The following is a 22723-nucleotide window of genomic DNA, read 5'->3' as shown; positions in this document are numbered from 1 at the left end:
ATTTATACATTACTCGCTTCCATTTATACATTACTGGTGGTAGGACCGCTTGCGAGTCCGCATGTAGGTACCACCGCCCTGCATATTTCTGCCGTGAAGCAGTAATGCGTTTCGATTTGAAGGGTGGGGCAGCCGTTGTAACTATACTTGAGATCTTAAAACTTATATCTCAAGGTGGGTGGCGTATTTACGTTGTAGATGTCTATGGGCTCCAGTAATCACTTAACACCAGGTGGGCTGTGGGCTAGTCCACCCATCTAAGTAATAAGTAAAAATAATAATTAAAATATTCAATTTTAAGCAACAAAAAAAATGTCTTCGAAATTGTATATTATGTAATTCGAAAAAAAAACAACATTTTGTTAACACAATCATATATACTTCTATAAACTATCCGATGTTATATCGCTTTTTTTTTTCCTACCTAAGCTGACAGCCTTGAGAGGCTATATCAGCGTCGCCTTAACTAGTAGGTGAGCTCACGGGGCTCAAACCTGATGATTATATCGCAGCGTTCATCAACCCATCGCTTTTATCCGCAGGGTGGTGGTATTGAGATAATATCAGACATTCTCTCGGACCGGTCGAACCCGGAGCCGCAGATGCGCGAGGCGATCACCGTACTCACTCAGATCACGGCGCCCTGGCTGAGAGGACATTACGATTTGACTCAATTACATTTATTCTTGGATAAAATCGTTGAAAACATTACTGGTGAGTTTAGATTTAATTTGAAGTGCAACGCCATCTGGTGAAAATTATTTGTATCTATTAATGTATTTTTAGACGATAGATGTCGCTACGTAAAATAGTTCAAATCGGACCAGTACTTCCTGTGATTAGTGCGTTCAAACAAACTCTTCAGCTTTATAAATTAGTATAGACTAGTGGTCCCTCTGTAGTCGAAATTCGAGTATAATTAATTGAAACTTAAACCAGAAGTTATACATAACTTTTAACTTTATTAAGGTTCTATTGTCAAAGACTATCATACTTCTATAATCACAGATTTCGCCAAGACTATACTAAATACAAATATTAATAAAGATAAGCTAACTATTCTCAATTTGACCAGACTTTAATGGCAATGACAAAAGTTTGATTGTAAATAAAGGGTATATATAATTATGTGTGTGTGTCAAATACATGGTAGTGTGTTATGTTTTTTTTGTTGAATTAATGTATTATTAATGCATATATTTTTTTAAATATTAACATTCTGCACGCCTTCTCTATATTCTCTATAAGTGTGGGAAATTTCATACTCCTCCCTCCGCGCAATTTGCGTAAAAAGGGGTACAAAGTTTTTTGCTTCACGTATTAATATATAGATAACAGAGTCGAAATTACCAAATCATTTGTTTCGCTCAGGTATCTTGTCTCGCACCGATTGCTGCCAGCTACTGTTGCTGTGCACGGCCTGTCTCGTGAACTTGGTACGAGAGCTGGAGGTGGAGAAGCGGGACGGCGACCGGACGAGGTCCGACATCGTCGAGGTGATGGACAAACATCACACCGTCGAGAGGCTTCTGGACGCGGTGAAACGAAGGGGACCTTACATATCCGTGTTTTTGCAAGTTAGTATATTTAACGTTATATTTATGAGAATACAGCAATTAATTCTACTTAGTTTATAAATGTAATAAATCATTTAAAATTTATTATAATATATATATATTTTTTTTTTAAATATATAAATTCTGAAAGGTACAACGAAGTAACAAATTATTGGCTTTGCTGGAACTAACGCGAAATGTAGTACTACTCATAACTATACACTTGCCAAACCTTGGCAAGTGTGATGAAGGGCTCGGCGAGTAAATTAACCCACAGTCACAACCCACTGAGTTTCTCGCCGGATCTTCTCAGTGGGTCGCATTTCCGATCCGGTGGTAGATTCTGCGAAGCACGGCTCTTGCTAGGGCCAGTGTTAGCAACACTAGAATAGGTAGGGGGGAAAAATTGAAACGGTAGGAAAATTGTAATCTTTGTTTAGGTGTATGTTGGTTTATTTTTTTTTTACTTTTTTTTCCCTACCTAAGCTATATCAGCGTCGCTTTAATTAGTAGGTGAGCTCATGGGGCTCAAGCCTGACGACGTTGCTAGCACTGTCCCTAGCAAGAGCCGTGCTTCGCAGAATCTACCACCGGATCGGAAACGCGACCCACTGAGAAGATCCGGCGAGATACTCAGTGGGCTGTGTCTGAGGGTTAAATTTACTCGCCGAGCTCTTCGTCGCAAGCTACGGTTTCGACGAGAACGATGAGCGGTCCTTGAGGTACCTAGAAGCGCCGTTAGTGTATCGGGAGGATCCGAAATGACGTGTTTGGGGCGACGTCGACTGCTTTCCATTATTTCCGCAGGATCGGGATTTTTTTAACAACGTACTATTGCCTGTCCAGGAGCAGACCGCGTCGCTGGTGTCGGTGCTGGCGGGCGTGCCGCGCTGCGTGCTGGCGCTGAGCCGCGCGGGGCGGGTGTGCGCGGCGCTGGTGTGCTTCACCAGGTCGCCGCCCTCGCCGGCCGCGCGCGCCGCCGAGCTGCGGGCGCAGACCCGCCTGCACTGCCACGCCACTGAAGCCATCGCCAGGTGAATACAACGTACCTTCCCTCTTGGTAGGGCCAGTGTTAGCAACATCGTCAAGTTTGAGGCCCGTGAGCTCACCTACCAGTTCGATGAATCTAGAATATCCCCCGAGGTTACTAGAATAGGTGTTAGAAAAAAAACACACACACACACAACCACACCTCTGCTTATTTCGTTTGTCACCTAATATCGATAATTAGATATCGAAATCGATATTTTTTAAATTTCCATTAACAACTAGACCATAGTTTGAAAATTATTGCAATCAGTATCGAAACGTTTCTTTACGTTTCTTTAGGTTACTTTACGTTTACCTACTTTACGTTTCTTTCTTTAAACTTTAGACGTTTCTTTAGACTAATTAAGATAGATAGATATTTTAAGATTGTTAACATTAATAGAACGTGTGTATATCTGGTATTTTTTGAGACTCTTATACGCACGAGGCAATATTCAATTTATGTTCAATGAATAGAAAAACTATTCTTTATGCAACTATTATTGTGATTTTAATCTGCTATTTAAATCTGTGGAATTCTGGCAACCGCTTAAAATCATCTAGTCCGCGATCTCTTGAAATCGATTAAAACTTGAAAAAAATTGGAAAAAAAGTTAAAACAATTCAGTCTTCAAATAAAGTTTAACATACCTACTTTTTATTATCACAGATAATTAATACTAATTGAACCCATCTTCCCACCACAGACTATCAGTGATACCAGACGTGGCGCACCAAATCGTCCAACTGGAAGGCGTGCCTCATCTAATCCGCTTGGTTAGATCGCAGAGGACACGCCCCCATCCGGAGAAAAATCCCGATCAAACTCTCATACACTGCCTCAAAGCTCTGAGGAACATCTTCAAGCACATCCCTGAAGCGTTCGAAGAATACCAAAAAGACGTACAAGAAATGATCCGACCTCATTTAATGGAGTCCCTAATGCTGTTTTCGGCCAAACAGGAGAGCTACGTTTAATTTGTGAGATTAATAATATATCTGATTGAGACTGAACTATGGAGGGAAGAGGTAAGAAGCACGCTCTCTGTGTGCTAAAGTTTACAACGAAAAGCGACCAAAGAGGGTGGCGCCACTGTAGCAAGTGGGTAATAAAAAAAAAAAGGTGCTTTGAGTGTAACCCTTTTTGTGACGTCACAAATCTGTAATGTCACCAACTTTACCTAAAAGTGTTTTACTGAAACTTTTTATCATATTACTGGCTCTATAAGTATTTGTTTGATTTCTAAATACAAAAACCATTTTAAAAAGAGATATGACATTTATCCAATTGCCAAAATAACGGTAATGATTACTTTTAGAAATGTTTATAGACATACAAGTCAAGAGTCATATAAATGCGATGCCTTAGTAAGTGCGATTCAAAATGGCGGCGTTTTATATATATATATTATACTGATATTATCGTGCCAAAATTTATTACTCTATCGCAACGCCACAGGTTCCAAATTTGTGATTTTCTATTTTAGAACCCAACAATTCTAATTAAATATCCTAACATATAGGGCATATTGAGATACTATATAAGTGAAGACGAATCCATTGTATTATTGTCTTGATAAAATTGCTATTCAAAAACATTTGACAAATGAAATAAAAAGTTTCGTGCCGTATGGATTCGTATTCACCATGCATTCCATTATTGAAATATTGTCATTTTTATATTAAATAAAATATAACAATTAATCAAATGTTCAATAATTTTGACGCTTTGTAAATGTCGCTGTAGTTTTAATACATTTTATGTTTCTGTCTTCGGAGGCCATACTTACTCGTGTAATTAATTTACTAGTCTTTTAGTATTCGTTAGCCTTATACAAATACCATCTAAGCAATAAAAAAAAAAAAAAAACCTACATAAATTTCTGAAACAAAGTTTTTAAGTTAAGAAACAAACCTTATTTAACCAAAGTTATTATCACTTTTTTTTTGTACTGGCAACATTAATTGTCCTGTTACCAGTACAAAACGTTAATGGTAATTTTCGGTGAAATTGTATATTATAAACGAAAGGCTACTATTTAGCAGTTTTTTTAATAAACGCGATAGAACTATGTCTAGTTTAGTAAAGACGTTTATTAATAAAGCCGTTATAATGTTACATTTTCATTTCAATAAAACTATATTATCTCCAAATGTGTTTTTTATTGGAAACATTTTTTATTTAAACAATGTTAGTCAGTTTGGATTATTATTCAATAATATCAGAGATCATATATATTTTTTTTAGGGATTTAATGACCTGGTAACTAAGACCTTTAAGTCATGTCTTATGTTAAAAAAAAAATTATTTTTATGAAAAATGATAATCTGAAGTGAAATGAAATGAAATAAAGTGAAGATGATTAATTTGAGATATTAATCAACTGGGATGAAATTAAATGAAATGAGATGAATGTGTAGTGTGACCAGGAATTAATAGATAAAAGATAGTTTTTAAAATGGAATTTTAAATCACAATTGATTACTTTACTGATTGATTAGTTTAGTGTATATTTGTATATCATTTATGTGTATTAAACTGGTACTGCAGAGCATCGCTTAACTAAATCTCTTTGATAATATCTTCAGTGTGTAGACAGAATGATATTTTTATTTTCTTATTGCATAGATGGGTGGACGAGCTCACAGTCTACCTGGTGTTAAATGGTTATCGGATCCCATAAACATCTATAACATAAATCCCGCTACCCACCATGAGAGATGAGTTCTAAGGTCTAGTCTAAATGGTATAGTCATTATATATATATAGGCTATAGACTGCCCCACCTTTCAAACCGTAACGCATCGCTGCTTCTCGGCATAAATAGGCAGGCTAGTGGTACCTACCCGTGCGAACTCACAAGAAGTCCTACCTCCATTAAAAACACAGCCACAGCCACGCGAAGTTCAGGTGACAATTGTTTTATTATTTTTATTATGCCAAAATTAAAGAACAATTTTGACACTTATAAATGGCTTCACACACGAAATTCATTATTTTACCCTGAACTTATATATCGAGGGGTGAAAGGCTATTCGGTTTGAGCGACATTTATCTTTGTATTTAAAGGTGCGTTTTATTTGGTATCAGCATCAACAGTTCGATATTTTTAATTGAACTTCAATTAAGTTTACTTCATTACAATAGCTGGAGAAGTTTTTTACTTATTATATTTTTCCAAATTTTAAACTTTAAATGGTTCTCCTGTAAAATTGTAATTAGCCCACAGAGTTTCTCTCCGTATCTTCTCAGCGGGTCGCGTTTCCGATTCAGTGGTAGATTCTGCGAAGCATGGCTCTTGCTAGTGTTAGCAACGTCGTCAGGTTTGAGCTCCGTGAGCTCACCTACTTGTTAAGGTTACGCTGAAATGGCCTCTCAAGACTATTAGCTTAGGTAGGAAAAAAAGAAAACAAAAAAAATAAAGTTGCAAAATGTTTTGCATAAATTAAAAAGCCTTTCACCCCTCAATATGACAATGTTAAGCACTTGTTAGTTCAACTGCAATAAATAAATTCCACATAGAGAAATAGCAAATGTTTTATTGATATGTTAACATAACCTTGAAAAGTGTCTTAGAAATGGTCTTAAATAACTTTACGGTATTTTCTTACACCCTAATACGAAACCGTATTAAGTGTACGTATGAAACGACACGTGCAGTCTTACAAACACTCTTACAGTTACACTCACATTTAGGTGATAATATTCTTGTAAAAAAAATAATCATATTCATTCATCATTTAATAAATGTGCAAATTGTTTTATGAGACTACTCTCTATATCTCCATGATAATATCAAATTTTTTATTTAATTTAATTTTAACTAACATCATTATGTTTATTCTTATAATTATTAATCATATTTCATAGACAGTGTGCTCTGAGAAATGATTTGATATGAACCCTTCATCTGTGTGCTTAGTGTGAGCTTTTTAACGTTCTCGATAGCGTTAAAGTTAACGCAAATTTGTATGGAGTTGGAATGTTTGCGTACGTTTGTCGCTAGGGGCGCTGTTAAAACGCCGTTAAAAACTAGCACTAAGCACACTGATTTTTACCATCGCCGAGCAGAGCAGAGTTCATCCACAGTGCGTTTCGAGAAATCTTTTTTAACGCGTACCAAACGGCTTTGGAATGAACTTCTCCTATACGGTGTTTCTTGAACGCTATCCTTGCAAGCTGTCCTTCTTCAAAGAAAGTTTGTGAAGAGTACTCAACGGAATGCAGATCGGATGTCTGTGCCCCAGACATTGCTGTCGTCCATGTGCGACGGTAAACACTCACTATCAGGTGGACCATATTACAGAAGACAAAAAAAAGTATAAATCCTTTTTTTTTTTTATAATTCCAGTTTTCACATTCTTTTGTATACCAAGAAATAACAAAATACAATATTTTCTTATACGTATACATATCATAATCTTTTGTTCGTTTTAGCACCACTGACACAACTACTGTATTGAACTTGATTAATTTTTCGTCGCGAATATGGCCCGTATAACTGTAATATCACAGTTTTTTACAGCCAAGAACAACCAATATAAATTGAGCTCCCATTTCAAGTATATTGTTCTAACTATATTTAATGCAGGCAAAAGAGCCAACAGAAAATAGAACATTCAGTTTTAATTTTGTTTTTAAAGTTCCTCTAAGTTTTTGTATTCAAGAATTTTTTGGTTTATTACTTTTTTTGATTTAGAAACTAAAATTTTGTTTAACTTTGAATCTGTCTCACATTCTTTGAGTGTACTATATCTACTGTTGTCTCCAAACAGGGTCTTAGATCCATTTCGAACACTCCTAGACAATATTTGTTCTCCGGAGCCTTAAAGTAGTCTAGACCTCGTCCAATCTTGATGATCCAACCTGAGCTCAGACTGTAAATGTAATGTAAATAAAAAAGTCAATACAAACTGGTGTCACTGGTAGTATATTAGCAGCCTGATAGCCAACTGAGAAGATCGGTGGGTTGTGTCAATGGGATTAATGTAGTTCATTGTCTATAACTTATCATCATCATTTAGTTTCAAATGACATTATATGTAACAAAACTGCAGCTGATGGAGATATTTAAATTGTTGAGCTAGAGGTAATGATACTGCATGTTGATGTTTATCAATTACCACTTACAACTAGTACACACCAGACTAAGCAATGATAGCTTGCAAATCTTCACTGGCAAATAAAAGTAAGAATAAAATATTTCTGTTTAATACTTACATAATCTGTCTATCATGTAAGGTTTCTGAATATTTGACAGCTAATTTAATTTTATGTCTTCCCAAATCATTTTGTAAGATATGAAAACAATTCTTCTGATCGTTCGCCGACTTTGCATCACTTGATGTAATGAGTTCAATGTAACTAAGATTTGGACATGACCTTACTAATAATTCCGAGAGCTTCAGAAAATTTTGACACTGAAATTTGATATCACACCTATGAACAAATTATTATTTTTGTATATTATTAGCAATTGGTGAATTTCAAACTATCACTGAAATTTTTTTATATTGTAAACAATAACTGATTCAAGACATCATGAATTTATGAGCAACATGTGTTTAACATTGATTGTTCTCAGAGGTTCTATTATCAATAACATCGGAGTCATTGGCTACATCACTGCAGTAACATGCACAGGGGCTTGTTCATAAAGTTGCAGAAAACAGCCCATCATAAAGGATCAAATAATTATCTTTATAATTTGACTAGGTAATGTTTAATTCCAAAGTTACTAACCCCAATGCTTAAAAAGTAATTTTTTTACCAATTCAGCACAACTGAAACACTTGTGCATTGCTGGACATAGGCCTTCCCAAAGTTTTCTGATTTGATCAGTCTGATTGCTGCTTTTTTTAGCAGGTTTTTAATCCACCTAGTGGGAGGCCTACCCATTTTATTAATGGTATGTTTAATTTCTGAAATATATAGTTGATTTGAGAAAAAAACTCAAACTTGCTATTGATAAGAAGACATAAAAACTTTTAGTATATTTTAATTGAAGTAGTTATATATAAATTATAGGTATATAAATTATGTCAGAGGCATTGTGTAAAATTTAACTGCATACCTGATCTTTGCTATATAAATGCTATGCTATCTTTGCTACTGTTTTTTACTGATACGAAATTGTAATAAAGAAATCTGTTTTATTCATATTACCTGATGATGATACCTAATGTATGGGTCTTCGACAATCACAAATTGAACATCTTCATCAAGGAACCTCCCGAAAAGTGTTTTGTAGCTATGCCCTATTGAATTATTCTCTATATGGATTTGTTCATGAAATTGGCCGGCCTCCTTTTGTTGCAAAACTAACTTTTTTATTGTCTCAGCTCTATTCATGTATTCCTCGACTTTCTTCCTCAAATATGACCTCAGTGATTCATCAGGTTCACCTAATATTTTTGTATATTATAATTTTATAATTGGAATAGTGGTTATTAATTTAAAATAAACAAAATCTCTATATGCCTCTTAATAAAAAAAATCAAGAGTAGAGCACAAATTCTCATACACTGGCTTTTCACCATAGTAGTTATTTTTGAATTTTGAATTTTGAATTTAAATTAAGTAATTATCTAAATTACCTTTCATTTTATCGACTAAAATCTGTAGTCCTTCTTGATAACACACCAATGCTTCCGTATATCGTTTCTTTGTGTCTAATTCTACTCCTCGTTTCAATATGTTTATAGCTGCGTGCTCTATATTCATTTTTACTTTAGTTACATTAAACTCATTTAATAATATTTATTTTATCATTCTTATGTTTAGCGTGAAACGATGGTTAACTTTTGAAGTTGCTTTATAAATATTGTGTATTAAAACTAATTTTTTTTTTAGTTTATACCTTTAGGCCATATTAACTATTTTTTAAGGGATTTTACGACCTGGTAACTAAGACCTTTAAGTCATGTCTTATTTTAATTTATATTCTTATTTTTATGAAAAATGATAATATGGAGATAAATGAAATGAAAATGATTAATTTAAGACATTAATCAACTGGGATGAAATTAAATAAAATGAGATGATTTTTTGATTTTCAGATTATTTTTAATTTTTAATTATTTGTTCGTCATTTGTTCGTTAATGTGCGAATGTAAAAATTGTTTGTTGGTCTTTTATTTATTTATAATTAATTAAACAAATGATCACTCTTAAGTTGACCCCCCTTTACTAGATATCTTTATTGGCCGTCTTCACTGACATTTTTTTGTTGAAGTATTGTTGAAGTTTTCGATATTTTTTTGATCTACATAACAAATAATTAGACAGTATAAACGCACTTGTTAACAAAACGCTAGTAAATACGGCCATTGGCAGCTGACTGACAAAACCGGCGCATGCGTAATGTTCGCGTGAGGTGATGATGGTTTGCTTATTAGATTTAAATAATTAATAATTGGGAATTTCATTGTTTTTATGATCAAACAATCACCAATAGTCGAACAAACGATAATTGATCAAAATGAATTAATCTGAGCACTAAAAATAAAGATAAGTAAGTATGTAAGGAGGCCAACTTAAAGGTGATCATTTGTTTAATTAATTATAAATAAATAAAAGACGAACACACAATTTTTGCATTCGAACATTAGCGAACAAATAACGAACAAATAATTAAAAGTGAAAAAAAATCCGCAAATAAAAAAGGGGCAAATTCAATGAGCCATTTCAAATATATTAAGTGTATAATCTATGGCGTGTGTTGTGACTTGTGTTGTGTGCTGAACTGTGCTACTTTCAACCATGCCGATTTGAAGTTTTGTGTTTATAAATGCATTATGCAGTTATTTCGATATGTAAAATGATATAAATAAAACTCTGTTCCTATTTAATATGAAATAAATAATAATGCATAAAGGCACTTCTTAATTTAATTCTTGTCCGTAACTAATATTTAGAATGTCACATCAGCTGGGCCGTGTTGTTTCTGTGATTCTCCAGAGATATTTTGGCGAGAATGTACAGAAAGTTGGCGACGATTTATTTACATATGGCAGTAAACCCATTACCTTATTAGTGAAGAGTACTGGTCTTTCCAGAATTAAGGTAAATAGCGAAAATACTCTAAAGTTCATAGGTTATGCTGTGCACGGTATTTCAGCATAATTAAATTAATAAATAATATCGTTATACAGTATATTTTTTAAAACCTTATACGGAAATAATGTAACATTTAAATTTGTGTTCTGTTCAGTAGTTAATAGATATAATGATAAAGGATAAATTTATCCTTCATCATTCTCGTAATGTGAACTTTTCAGTCACTATAGCTTAGTACAGATGTGAATTATCATCAATTTGCACATTGCAACATCTCCTAAATATTACACGCGATTATTTCATTAGTTACAATGTTGGTGGCTCTTTTATTTATTCAACAATATACCATCTAGCTTATTGATCCTAAATGTTATGATTCCTATGATTTCATCAGTGAAGATATTGTTCTTGAGTCAACTTAGAATATTGTATATTATCTTGATTATTTGAATATATTGATGAATTACCTAACAGTCTACATGAGAATTACTGAAGACCTTTCATATATGATCTCTTTAAGGAAACATGCTTGTCTATAGAGTGCCTTTTATTTATGTCTCAATCAGTTTTTATATCAGTTATAATCCTTTTCAATACAATAATTTCATACATACATACTATAACATGTAATTATAATTTTATAATTTTTTTTGTTCTTCACAATAATCTGTCTCTCTTACTTTTATGTTTCAACTTCCTCCAAATAGCTTAGTTTTTCTACCTAGTTGGCCATTTTAGTTACTACACCACCTAACACAGAGTAACTCAACACTTAGACATCACACTAAGAATGTGACCTCCTTCTTGGAAAATAAGTCTCGATTTGTATTGTATTATGACTATCCTACCCATTAAACTGGAATCCATGACAGCTTTGTAACAGAAATAAGGCAAGATGTGATATCTCACTGGTTAGTGAGACAATATGCCTCACCGCCAATATGTTTTAATATTATCTCAATGCTATTATTTAGCCTTATACGTGAACAGTAGTGGAAGTAAATTTCAATGGCATTGGTTGATAGTCTCTGCGCATCACATTGAAATGCAGTATCTGCTATAGGGTTTATAACAAAAAATATTTAAAACTATTCAAGTTTAATCAATTTAAAGCTTAATGTACATTACAGGTGGTAGAAAGTCTCCGAACGTTACTGAAGTATGATTTGGCAATGTTTGAACCAACTCCAAATGAAGTAATTGCAGATTACAGATTAATTCCGGAGAATGTGCTTTTGATGATTCGATATCCAAGGTATTATTCACATCAATTAGATCTAAATTATGGTCTTATTTATTTATATTATATCAACGCTTGACAGGCAAACGTGACTAAGCGACAATAACTGCTTTGTACATAAATGATAGGCAATAACCATATTCGAAACGCAAAAAAAAAAAAATTCTAGGTCTATTAAAATCATTCCAATCCTACAGCTACTAGCTAGAACCGACTACAGCTAGATTCGTTAATATAAATTTTGTTTTCAGGTATTTCAACTTTAAATTAGTCTACTGTGAAGTTCACGCATTGTCGCTTAGTCACGTTTGCCTTTCAAGCGTCGATATGTTTAATTGACTCTGAAGTAGTTTGTGTCCTGATTGCTGTACTGAGGGTTGTGGGTTCCATTGCCACATTGTGCAAAAACAATGTGACAAACAAGTTTGTTTGCTCTTCATCAGGGTTCCAAATATATCAGTCTAATAGTACAGGGAATCCTAATTCTTAAAATATACATTAAGGCTGATTACATACAGCAACTACAGGTTAGTTTAACATCCAGTATACAACAGTAGAAAATGCATTGGTCTTTGGGAAGAGACAGTAGGATAATTTTGGCTTCACAGAGCATTACATCTGTTGCAGACTATGGATTTTACGTTTGTCACTCATTATTCAAATGTGGTAGTAAGCAGTTCCAAAACTGGACTGTTAGTATTTGGTGAGACTGGGATAGCTCTGTATGAAGCTGAAATTAATCTATTGTCTCATTCCAAATTGCCATTAATCTATTGTAAAATTCTTAAATCTGTGTCAACCATAAAAACAGTATAATAATATAAAAAGTTGAGGAAGAAGTAACAGTCACTTTTGCAGATGAATGAATTTGTATTTGATAGTTATTAACATACCATAAATGGGTTAAATGACCCATTTTAAACTTTTGCATTGGAAATACTTATTGCTTTTGCACATTTGATTTCATGACTTTTTCTTCCCAATTAATCTACAGTTATTATACTTTTACTGTCTGTGTTGTTTCGTTTATTTTGAGTAATACTTGTCGTATACCGTTATCTACCCGCTATGGTATAAATAGTTACCAGTAAATGTTGGTATGATTAGTGTTAAATTTCTTCAGGTATTTACTACAAATTAAAACGAAGTACGGTAGTGAAGCAGAAATATTGATTGAAGAGTTGCTGCAAAAGGCATGTTCCACTGCTACCGTGCTATTAGTCTCCATTGCTGTTAAATATAAAGATGACAAGGTACTTAGTTCATAGCCATTTTATAAGTAACACCCCTAAATTGGCATATTTAGATCTGGCTTTCTGAGTTTATTTGCAGGATCAATTTACACTTAATATGATAAATAAGATAGTAGAAGGAAAATCTTATAGAAAGCCTAATTTAATTTGTGGCCAGTGCACATGATAACTCCAACAATATAAATAATTAATCCTCTTTATTACATTGCTTTAAATTTGAGTTTCAGGAATATGCAAAAAAAATTCGGTTATCCATTGTCAGATAGACAGACAGAAAAAAACAACAAAATGATTCTATAACGGTTTCTTTTTATCCTTTTAAGATCTGGAATTCTAAAAAGAACCCATTTTACTCAAAATGTTTATTACTTTACAATATAATATATATTATACCACGTACTATAATTACTATGATTACCTGATAATGCGTAAATTTATGGTAGTAGTTGTCTGACGTCCATAAGCGACAGTAACCACTCACCATCAGGTGGGCCGTATGCTCGTCTGCCTACAAGGGCAATAATAAAAAACCATAAGCACAAAATATTTTGATTTATACAATGTTCCTTATTACTAGGCAAATTATTTGTATTCATTTCTTTTAGCTATTCTGATAAATATTGCTTTCTTCTCCAGGAAAAGAACATGACTATAGTGAAACTAAAAGATATCTTTATAAGTCTGATAACCGCTGGTTACATACAGCAAGCATCTGTAGCTGAGCTGAAGGAAGGCAGCGAGATACCGACACTGGTGCCCGTCGCAACTATAACACCAGAGATTGATGTACGAGCTCTCATTAAAATTATGAATTCTGGAAATTTAGCTGAAAGTAGTGATAGTGAGTAATTTCAATATCATCTTGCTTGTCGAACAACAGAGTATGAACTGGAGTTGCCATTGCGAAAACCGGTGATAGTGTTGTCAAAGACAGCCCGGCATTCCATAATAATAAGTCCGAGCATCACCTATGGATGTCACTGTTGAACATGATACTCAATGAGTAATTTTAACATAATCCACATTATATTTTCCATTGAATACTGCTCGTAGAACAACAAAATATGAACTGGAGATACCGTTGCGAAAACCAGTGATATTGTTGTCAAAGACAGCCTGGCATTCCACCTAATAATAAGTCCGAGAATCACCTATGTATGTCACTGCTAAACATGATATTCAATGAGTAATTTTAACACGATCCACATTATATTTTCCATTGAATACTGCTCGTAGAACAACAGAATATGAACTGGAGTTGCCGTTGCGAAAACCAGTGATATTGTTGTCAAAGACAGCCTGGCATTCCACCTAATAATAAGTCCGAGAATCACCTATGTATGTCACTGCTAAACATGATATTCAATGAGTAATTTTAACACGATCCACATTATATTTTCCATTGAATACTGCTCGTAGAACAACAGAATATGAACTGGAGTTGCCGTTGCGAAAACCAGTGATATTGTTGTCAAAGACAGCCTGGCATTCCACCTAATAATAAGTCCGAGCATCACCTATGGATGTCTCTGTTGAAAATGATACTCAAATTCCAAATCAAATGAAGAATATCATATATAATGTAAAGATGATGTGAGAGGCTGCATTGTTGAGCTTTGATTGGTCATGCTGGGCAGACTGGTTAACGGCCTACCTGATTTTAAATGGTCATAGACACCCCAATATGAAAGCCGCAACATGAGTCATGAATTAATGTTTGAATATAAGATATTTGACAGATTGGCCATTGGTCAATATTGATTTATTAAATAAGAATTTGAGATATTTATGTTATTGTTTCAGATGTGTATTGGAAAGTTAATTACGACAGGTTCCATCAGGATATCCGCGACGAAATCATGATCAAAGCAATCACAAGACGAATAGATGAAAACGGTGAATGTTGTTTTCTTTTTTAAACGTCTTTCGAGGCAGACACAGAGATACGTTAGCAATGCCATGGGTAATCCAAAAAATTGTTTGTTCTACTAAACATTAGTTTTTGCATATGTAGATGAAGAAGATTATGACTCAATTGCTTTCTCTGCTTTGGGGCAGAATGGTACCTACCTGTGCGGGCTCACAAGACGCTCTACTGTAATTAAGAAGTTTATGACTTTTACAGGTTTGATATTTGCCTTCAGTGTCCTAGGAATTGAGAATACTGGCTATCTCTGGCTGGGAGTGCTCTGAGGAATTGTTTGAGATGATGCCATCATCTCGTTTTTACCACCGCACCGCCCGCCACCGGGGTATAGTTCATCCATATTACCTGGACCCACTGCGTTTCCAGAGATGTTTTTTGCCACGTACCATCCGGCTTTGGAATAAGCTTCCCTCCACGGTGTTTCCCGAGCACTATGTCACTGTCATGTCACTCTTCAAAGGAGGCTTGTGGAGAGTACTTAACGGTAGGCAGCGGCTTGGCTCTGCCCATGGCATTGCTGAAGTCCATGGGCGACGGTAACAACTTACCATCAGGTGGGCCGTATGCTTGTCTGCCTACAAGGGCAATAAAAAAATATATCAACATCAACCAAACATTTATGTAATTGTTAAAACGAGGTTTGCGGCGAGCATTGCTGTCAGATGAATAGCCGGACAGACTGATATCCTCGGAGTTCCTCTGATGAGTTGTGAATTTTGTATTCTTCTCCAGCCGGTGAGCTTCTTCGTCATATGCTGCAACACATGTACCTGACGTCTCCGGCGTGGGCTGCAGAGTCTACCTTAGTGCCGGCCGTGGAACTGAGGGAGGCTTGTCTCCGGGCCGCTGCTGACAAGCCCCTCTTGAATCAGTATTTCGATCAATATCTGAAGGTCTTAGGTGAGTTTTTTTTATGAGTAAGTGAGTATTCTTTAGTGTGCACCCAAAAAAAAAAAAACAATGCGATACGTTAAATAAAAAAATAAAAAAACAAAATGTGTGCAATTCACACGTGGTAGAAGTGAAACCTTCCAAAATTAAAATACAATTATCCTAAACGTCTTAAGTATATGTAAAAATTTGTCATTAGTAAATAATTGTAAGATAGCGCCCTCTGTGAATTGATATTTTAATTTCACGTATAATCCTAAATTAAAATTCACTACAAGAGCTTTCATACACACGTTAGTATTAAAAAATCTCACAGATGGCGCTGTATTAAATAGTATGTATATATCTGTCTCATTCTTTGCTGGCTTCATCCTACACATTTTTGTATTTGTGTCTCTTACCTGTCGTTTTTTCCGTTGCATCCGGTTTGAAATCACAACGATTCTAAAGAAGTTTTCACTTCAATAAGTACAATTGAAGGTGTTATCGCTAAGAGCGATCTCATCCAGACAAACATCAGGTAGACAAGATTCATTTGGAAACGAATATTTTCTTTTATGATTGAAGATTTACTGGTGGCCCGGAGGCCTTTCCAGTTTCACCAGGACAGGTGGGCGAGCAAAGGCTCAGCCAGAAGAGGTAGGATTTGCTAACAGCTGCCCGAGCACCTCCAAAGGAGACCTAATAACTCAAGAGCAGCTGCTTCCCGGATGAATCTACTACCGGATCGGAATCGCGATCCGCTGAGAAGATCCTTACGTGCGGTGTACTAATCCAGTGAAATATATATATATATACACATACCTGAGCCATCCAAGCCTGAGCTTTTGAGAGAGGTCGAGAAGTTCTATGGACAGCTATACACATCTACTCGACAACCCGTGGAATATCTAGCAAAGGATCCAAGAGCTAGATTAGTCCGACACTATACCGAAGATATCCCCGACATCAGCCTGTGCGAGATTAGAATGGCTCTCAAGCAACTTAAGGACAACAAGGCACCGGGCGAGGATGGAATTACCGTCGAACTTCTGAAGGCGGGTGGAAAACCAGTCCTTCGGGCCCTACAAAATTTATTTAATTCCGTCATTCTCGATGGGAAAGTGCCCCTGGCATGGACCAGAAGTGTGGTGGTACTGTTCTTCAAAAAGGGTGACAATACTCGTTTGAAGAATTATAGACCCATCTCACTTCTGAGTCATGTCTATAAGTTGTTCTCGAGAGTTATTACGAACCGTCTCGCGCGCAGGTTTGATGACTTCCAGCCACCCGAACAAGCCGGTTTCCGAAAAGGCTATAGTACCGTAGACCACATTCATACGTTGCGGCAGATTGTACAAAAGACCGAGGAATATAACCTGCCGCTTTGCTTAGCATTTGTGGACTACGAGAAAGCCTTTGATTCGATTGAAACCTGGGCCGTGTTACAGTCTCTCCAACGGTGCCAAATTGATTATCGGTATATCGAAGTGTTGAGGTGTTTGTATGAAAACGCTACTATGTCAGTCCGAGTACAGGACCGGGCTTCAGAACCTATCCTTCTGCAGCGGGGCGTGAGGCAAGGAGATGTTATTTCTCCGAAACTATTTACCGCTGCGCTGGAAGATATTTTCAAAGTTCTGGACTGGAAAGGACTAGGCATCAACATAAACGGCGAGTACATAACTCACCTTCGGTTCGCCGATGATATTGTGATTATGGCCGAGACCATGGAGGACCTCAGTATAATGCTCAAAGACCTCAGTAGGGCTTCTATCCGAGTGGGTCTAAATATGAACAAAGAAAAAACAAAAATTATGTTGAATGCTCATGTAGCGCCCACTCCAGTAAAGATCGGAGGCTCTACGCTCGAAGTTGTTGACGAGTATATTTACCTGGGACACACTGTCCAGCTAGGTAAGTCCAACTTCGAAAAAGAGGTCAACCGTCGAATCCAGCTCGGATGGGCAGCGTTCGGAAAGCTACGTAAAATCTTCTCATCACAAATACCACAGTGTCTCAAGACGAAAGTCTTTGATCAGTGTGTGTTGCCAGTGATGACATATGGCACTGAGACGTGGTCGCTCACAATGGGCCTTATGAGAAGGCTCAAGGTCACCCAAAGAGCAATGGAGAGGGCTATGCTCGGAGTTTCCCTGCGAGACCAAATCAGAAATGAGGAGATTCGCAGGAAAACCATGGTAACCGACATAGCCCAAAGGATTGCGACACTGAAGTGGCAGTGGGCAGGACACATTGCTCGCGGAACAGATGGCCGTTGGGGCCAGAAGGTTCTTGAGTGGCGACCGCGTACTGGGAGACGTAGCGTGGGTAGGCCTCCCACAAGGTGGACCGACGACCTATTAAGGTTCGCGGGGATCCGCTGGATGCAGGCTGCGCAGGACCGGTCTTTGTGGCGAGGCTTGGGGGAGGCCTATGTCCAGCAGTGGACGTCCATGGGCTGATAGATAGATACACATACATATACATATGCACAATTGAAAATTCATAAATTATGAGTTGAAGTAATATTGAATTATGGTGAATCTGACATGTCATTTCGGATCCTCCCGATCCATTATCGGTGTTTTTAGGCACCACAAGCACCGGTCATCGTTTTAGCCGGAGCCGTCGCTTGCGACGTAGGTCTCGGCGAGTAAATTGACCCATAGACACAGCCCACTGAGTTTCTCGCCGGATCTTCTCAGTGGGTCGCGTTTCCGATCCGGTGGTAGATTCTGCGAAGCACTGCTCTTGCTAGGGTTAATGTTAGCAACACGCTTACGTTACGCTGACATAGCCTCTCAAGCTTATTAGCTTAGGCAGGAAAAAAAAAGAGTGCGTTGCGTGTGACAGAGGAGAGCGGGTGCGGCACGGTGCGGGCGGACGCGGGGGGGCGGGGGTACAGCGTGCGGGGGGCGGGCGCGGCGCGGGGGTGCCTGCTGGCGCTGCTGGAGGGGCTGGTCACGGAGAGACTGGGCTACAAGGCCGCCAGGATATTCAGGTTAAGCTTTGCTATTTTTTTACTGGTGGTAGGACCTCTTGTGGGTCCGCGCGGGTAGGTACCACCGCCCCGCCTATTTCTGCCGTGAAGCAATGATGCGTTTCGGTTTGAAGGGTGGGGCAGCCGCTGTAACTATACTGAGACCTTAGAACTTATATCTCAAGGTGGGTGGTGCGTTTACGTTGTAGATGTCTATGGGCTACGGTAACCTCTTACACCAGCTGGGCTATGAGCTTGTCCACCCATCTAAGCAATAAAAAAAAAAACACACGTCATTTCTCTCGGTACATTTCCATGAAAAGTCACACACCGGTTCGACGATTTAAGGTCTGTAATTATTATAAAAATAGTTTGATTTGTGCCAAAAATATCACAAAATAGTAGTATCGGTAGGCGAGTAGCAGTTTTAGTAACAGATTTTCATTGTCTCATCGATTGATTAGTTAATGAGGCGATATTATTGATTGTAGGGTATAATCAAACAAAGCATCCACCACCTATCCGTAGTTCCGTATTCCAGTTCGAATTTGAGCCAGCCGGTGTAAAATTAAATATTCGTGATGTCCATGGGCTCTCGACCTTAACGCCAGACGAGCCGTGAGCTCGTTCGCCCATTTATAACTATGAAGACTTTGTTTTATACGGTATTATTGTTTTTTTTTTCAGAATAATTCTCGACAAGAAATATATAGAAGAGGATGACGTACAAAAAAACGCCATGCTACCGAACAAGGAATGCAAAGAGCTGTCGTATAAACTTTTAGAAGAGCATTTCATTAGTTTACAGGTGGGTATAGTATGTCCGGGCTCTTTCGGTTTCAAATTTGACGTCTACCGTCTGATGCGGATTCTCTCGAAAAAATCTTCAGTTCACGTCGGACTCAGAGCCAAGATCTGCAGGGTCGGAGGCTCATATGGACAGCACTGCGTCCATATGAGCCTTCGACCTCACCGAACCCGTTGCAAGCGACAGGTAATTAACCCACAGACACAGTCCACTGAGTTTCTCGCCGGATCTTCTCGGTGGGTCGCGTTTCCGATCCGGTGGTAGATAGTGCAAAGAACGGCTCTTGCTAGAGCCAGTGTTAGCACCACTCCGGTTTGAGGCCGGTGAGCTCACCTACACGTTAGGGCGAAGCTGAAATAGCTTCTCAAGGCTATCAGAATAGATAGGAAAAAAAAAATTGAAGTCATTATGTCTATAAACTCTGTTAACTACTTAATATAAATGGATATAATATCACTGGTGTAAGCAATAATGATAAAAAGCACAGATTAGTTTGTAAATAGAATATAGATTATATTTCTAATAATTCATCTAATACATAGGTATTTTTTTCAGCCAATGAGGAAAACCGCGTCGGCCGGTGGCATGAACAAGGCCGTCTATTTGTTTCATATTAATCTACACGACGTGAGTATAATTAATAATTGATTGAATTACAATACGTATTAAAAAAAAATGAATTTCCTAAGTAACTGTTCAGTTTCTGAACGTCATAATGTCAGCGAGCGACGTCCGCCATGACACTGTTTCCCTTTCAAATCTGACTTTTTGGCGGGAACGCGATGAGTGAAGTTGTGTGATTGTTTTATTTTGTCTATTTAGTGTTTCTTTAGGTAATAACGGTGGTTTATAAACTGTTTAGTATCTGTGAAAGTGCACAAATGTGCCAAAATGAAACAAAGCCGTTGGATGTAACTTCTCGGGATCCTCCAAAAAGTCCACTGAAAAAGTCTCAGACCACTGAGATTATATTTAAGTATAAAAATAAATAAATAAAAGTCGACCGCGACAAGTCAAACCGCTTTTTTCCTTACCTAAGCTGATGGTCTTGAGAGACCATTTCAGCGTAACCTTAACTAGTAGTTGAGCTCACGGGGCTCAAACCTGACGACGTTGCTAACACGAGCCCTAGCAAGAGCCGTGCTTCGCAGAATCTACCACCGGATCGGAAACGCGACCCACTGAGAAGATCCGGCGCGAAACTCATTAGGCTGTGTCTGTGGGTTCATTTACTCGTCGAGCCTTTCGCCGTTTGACGAGAACGATGCTTGGGATACCTAAAAGCACCGTTAGTGGATCGGGAGGATCCGAAATGATGTGCGTCAAACCGCGTTACTCAGTCTACGTCACGCTTTATCGGCAGGTGGCACACACAGTGCAGGACATGTGCTACAAGGCTCTGGGCAACGTGTTGCGACGCGCGTCCCACGAGCGGGCGGCCCACGCGCGGCTGTTGGACAAGCAGCGCCGCGTGCGCAGCATAGTGCACGGCATGAGGCTGCGCGCCGAGCCGCAACAGAACATCGATGACGTAAGTGCGACCCCTCGCGTCCCCCATCGGTCTATTGGAAGGGGACAGCCCCCCACAAAAAAGCGACAGTGAATAAAGACAGACACATAAATTCATAAGATTTAACGTGGAAGAAAATGAGATAGAAAGTATTATACAGTGTTTCTTATATTCGTGATTCTCTTTGTACTCTGCTTCGTACCTAACATTCGTACTTAATACATTCTGAATAAATCTATGTAGTATATTATACGAATAAAATGTAAAATAATTATCAAATTTTGTATCACTGTGATCTTTACTAAAACCTACAGTTATCCTCACATTCGTCTCATTATATTGAAGACAAAATTTTTGAAGGTTTCACTTCTACCGAGTGAGAATATGCACATAAGTTTTTTTTTTCAATTCTAAAGGTTTCTTGGATATTATTAAGGTACGTGAACTTCGTATTTCAGGTTGAAGAAACGTTGACCCCGTCCGAACTAGCAGTACTGCAGGGCGTCGAGAAACGACTCAAACAGCTCAGCGCCGCTGAATTAGAAATCGATAAAAATCTATTTATACTCAAGTGGTACTTTATGTATACGCATTGAATGCTGTTTTATACAAAAAACATTTTGACGTGACAACGTCTTATAATTCGAAGGAGCCGGCTGCACGCACGGAAAAACATGACTCATGCGGCGTTACCTCGCTCTGAGGCGTTCCATTTAAGGCTTGAAGTGCAAGCGAGAGCGCGCAACGAGCGACAAAGAGGCACAATCGGCCTCCGCGTTCGGCAGCGTTCGACATCTGTCTCTCTCCTCCTACTTGAGTGAGCGATGCATCCACGTGGACAGCTGCTATACAATAATACATTTATTTACATTTTTTCGTCAAGTATGAAGATCAGTGAAAAGTGAATGTGGTGTCAATTGTCCATACAAAGTATCTATCAAACAAATAAAATTAAAATTGAAAAATGAAACCATTCCATCAGTATTTTCTTATGACGTTGTCATGTTCAACTATCGTCAGTAAACCGACTTTACAGATAACCGATTTCTTTTTATCGAGCGCTAAAGGGCTTTATCGATTAATTATTTATGATATGACTCTGTAAACAAACATAAAAAGTGTTTTCGTATTTCTAATTATTTCTAAACTGTTAAGACTGTTAAATATTTTTTAAGCGTTAATATAAATTAATAAAACTTGTATTTTTATTCTTAACTTTTATTTGACCCCGTCCAAAACTTAAGTCGTTAAAATAAAATTACGTATTGGATAAATTAATTATTGATACTACATAATGTAGGTAATTGGCTAAATACGAAACAAAAATTGCAAGCGTGAATTTAAACGAAAGATCCGACGACAAGTCTTCGAATTTCTAATTTCGCACTGAGTGTTACATTAACATTAAGTATAACATTAAACTACATTTTACAAAAAAAAAAAAAACAGCATTGAGAACGACCGATCTCTGTGCGCTAATTCAATCTT

At 37.2% G+C, this 22723-nt stretch overlaps 3 protein-coding genes across 5 annotated transcripts in view; 2 read left to right on the top strand and 1 right to left on the bottom strand.

Annotated features, from left to right (window-relative positions):
* Nucleotides 1-4739, top strand: part of insc (spindle orientation adaptor protein inscuteable) — a 55134-nt gene extending 50395 nt beyond the window's left edge. For all 3 annotated transcript variants that reach the window (XM_028173954.2, XM_028173953.2, XM_089739301.1), the window contains exons 7-10: nt 543-714; nt 1372-1577; nt 2403-2590; nt 3293-4739. In XM_028173954.2, coding sequence (XP_028029755.2) covers nt 543-714; nt 1372-1577; nt 2403-2590; nt 3293-3563 — 837 coding nt within the window. In that variant the 3' untranslated portion in view covers nt 3564-4739. The remainder of the gene's footprint in view (nt 1-542; nt 715-1371; nt 1578-2402; nt 2591-3292) is intronic.
* A 1366-nt stretch (nt 4740-6105) lies between these two features.
* On the bottom strand, nt 6106-9494 carry LOC114242708 (MIT domain-containing protein 1). The gene is made up of 4 exons (XM_028173971.2): nt 9183-9494; nt 8752-8990; nt 7807-8006; nt 6106-7463 (listed from the first exon to the last, which is right to left on the bottom strand). Exons 1-4 carry the CDS (start codon nt 9307-9309, stop codon nt 7301-7303), a joined length of 729 nt encoding a protein of 242 aa, XP_028029772.2. The 5' UTR covers nt 9310-9494; the 3' UTR covers nt 6106-7300.
* Nucleotides 9495-10305: 811 nt separating this feature from the next.
* Polr3C (RNA polymerase III subunit C) lies at nt 10306-22443 on the top strand. The gene is made up of 11 exons (XM_089739307.1): nt 10306-10650; nt 11775-11899; nt 13008-13137; nt 13774-13978; nt 14941-15033; nt 15797-15964; nt 18791-18938; nt 19605-19725; nt 20281-20352; nt 21089-21256; nt 21694-22443. The coding sequence occupies exons 1-11, from the start codon at nt 10504-10506 to the stop codon at nt 21829-21831; spliced, it is 1515 nt and encodes a 504-aa protein (XP_089595433.1). The 5' UTR covers nt 10306-10503; the 3' UTR covers nt 21832-22443.
* The last annotated feature ends 280 nt before the right edge of the window (nt 22444-22723 follow it).

This window comes from Bombyx mandarina, chromosome A1 (genome assembly GCF_030267445.1).
Source record: "Bombyx mandarina strain Sakado chromosome A1, ASM3026744v2".
Taxonomy (NCBI): domain Eukaryota; kingdom Metazoa; phylum Arthropoda; class Insecta; order Lepidoptera; family Bombycidae; genus Bombyx; species Bombyx mandarina.
This window is presented reverse-complemented; position numbering and strand designations above follow the sequence as displayed.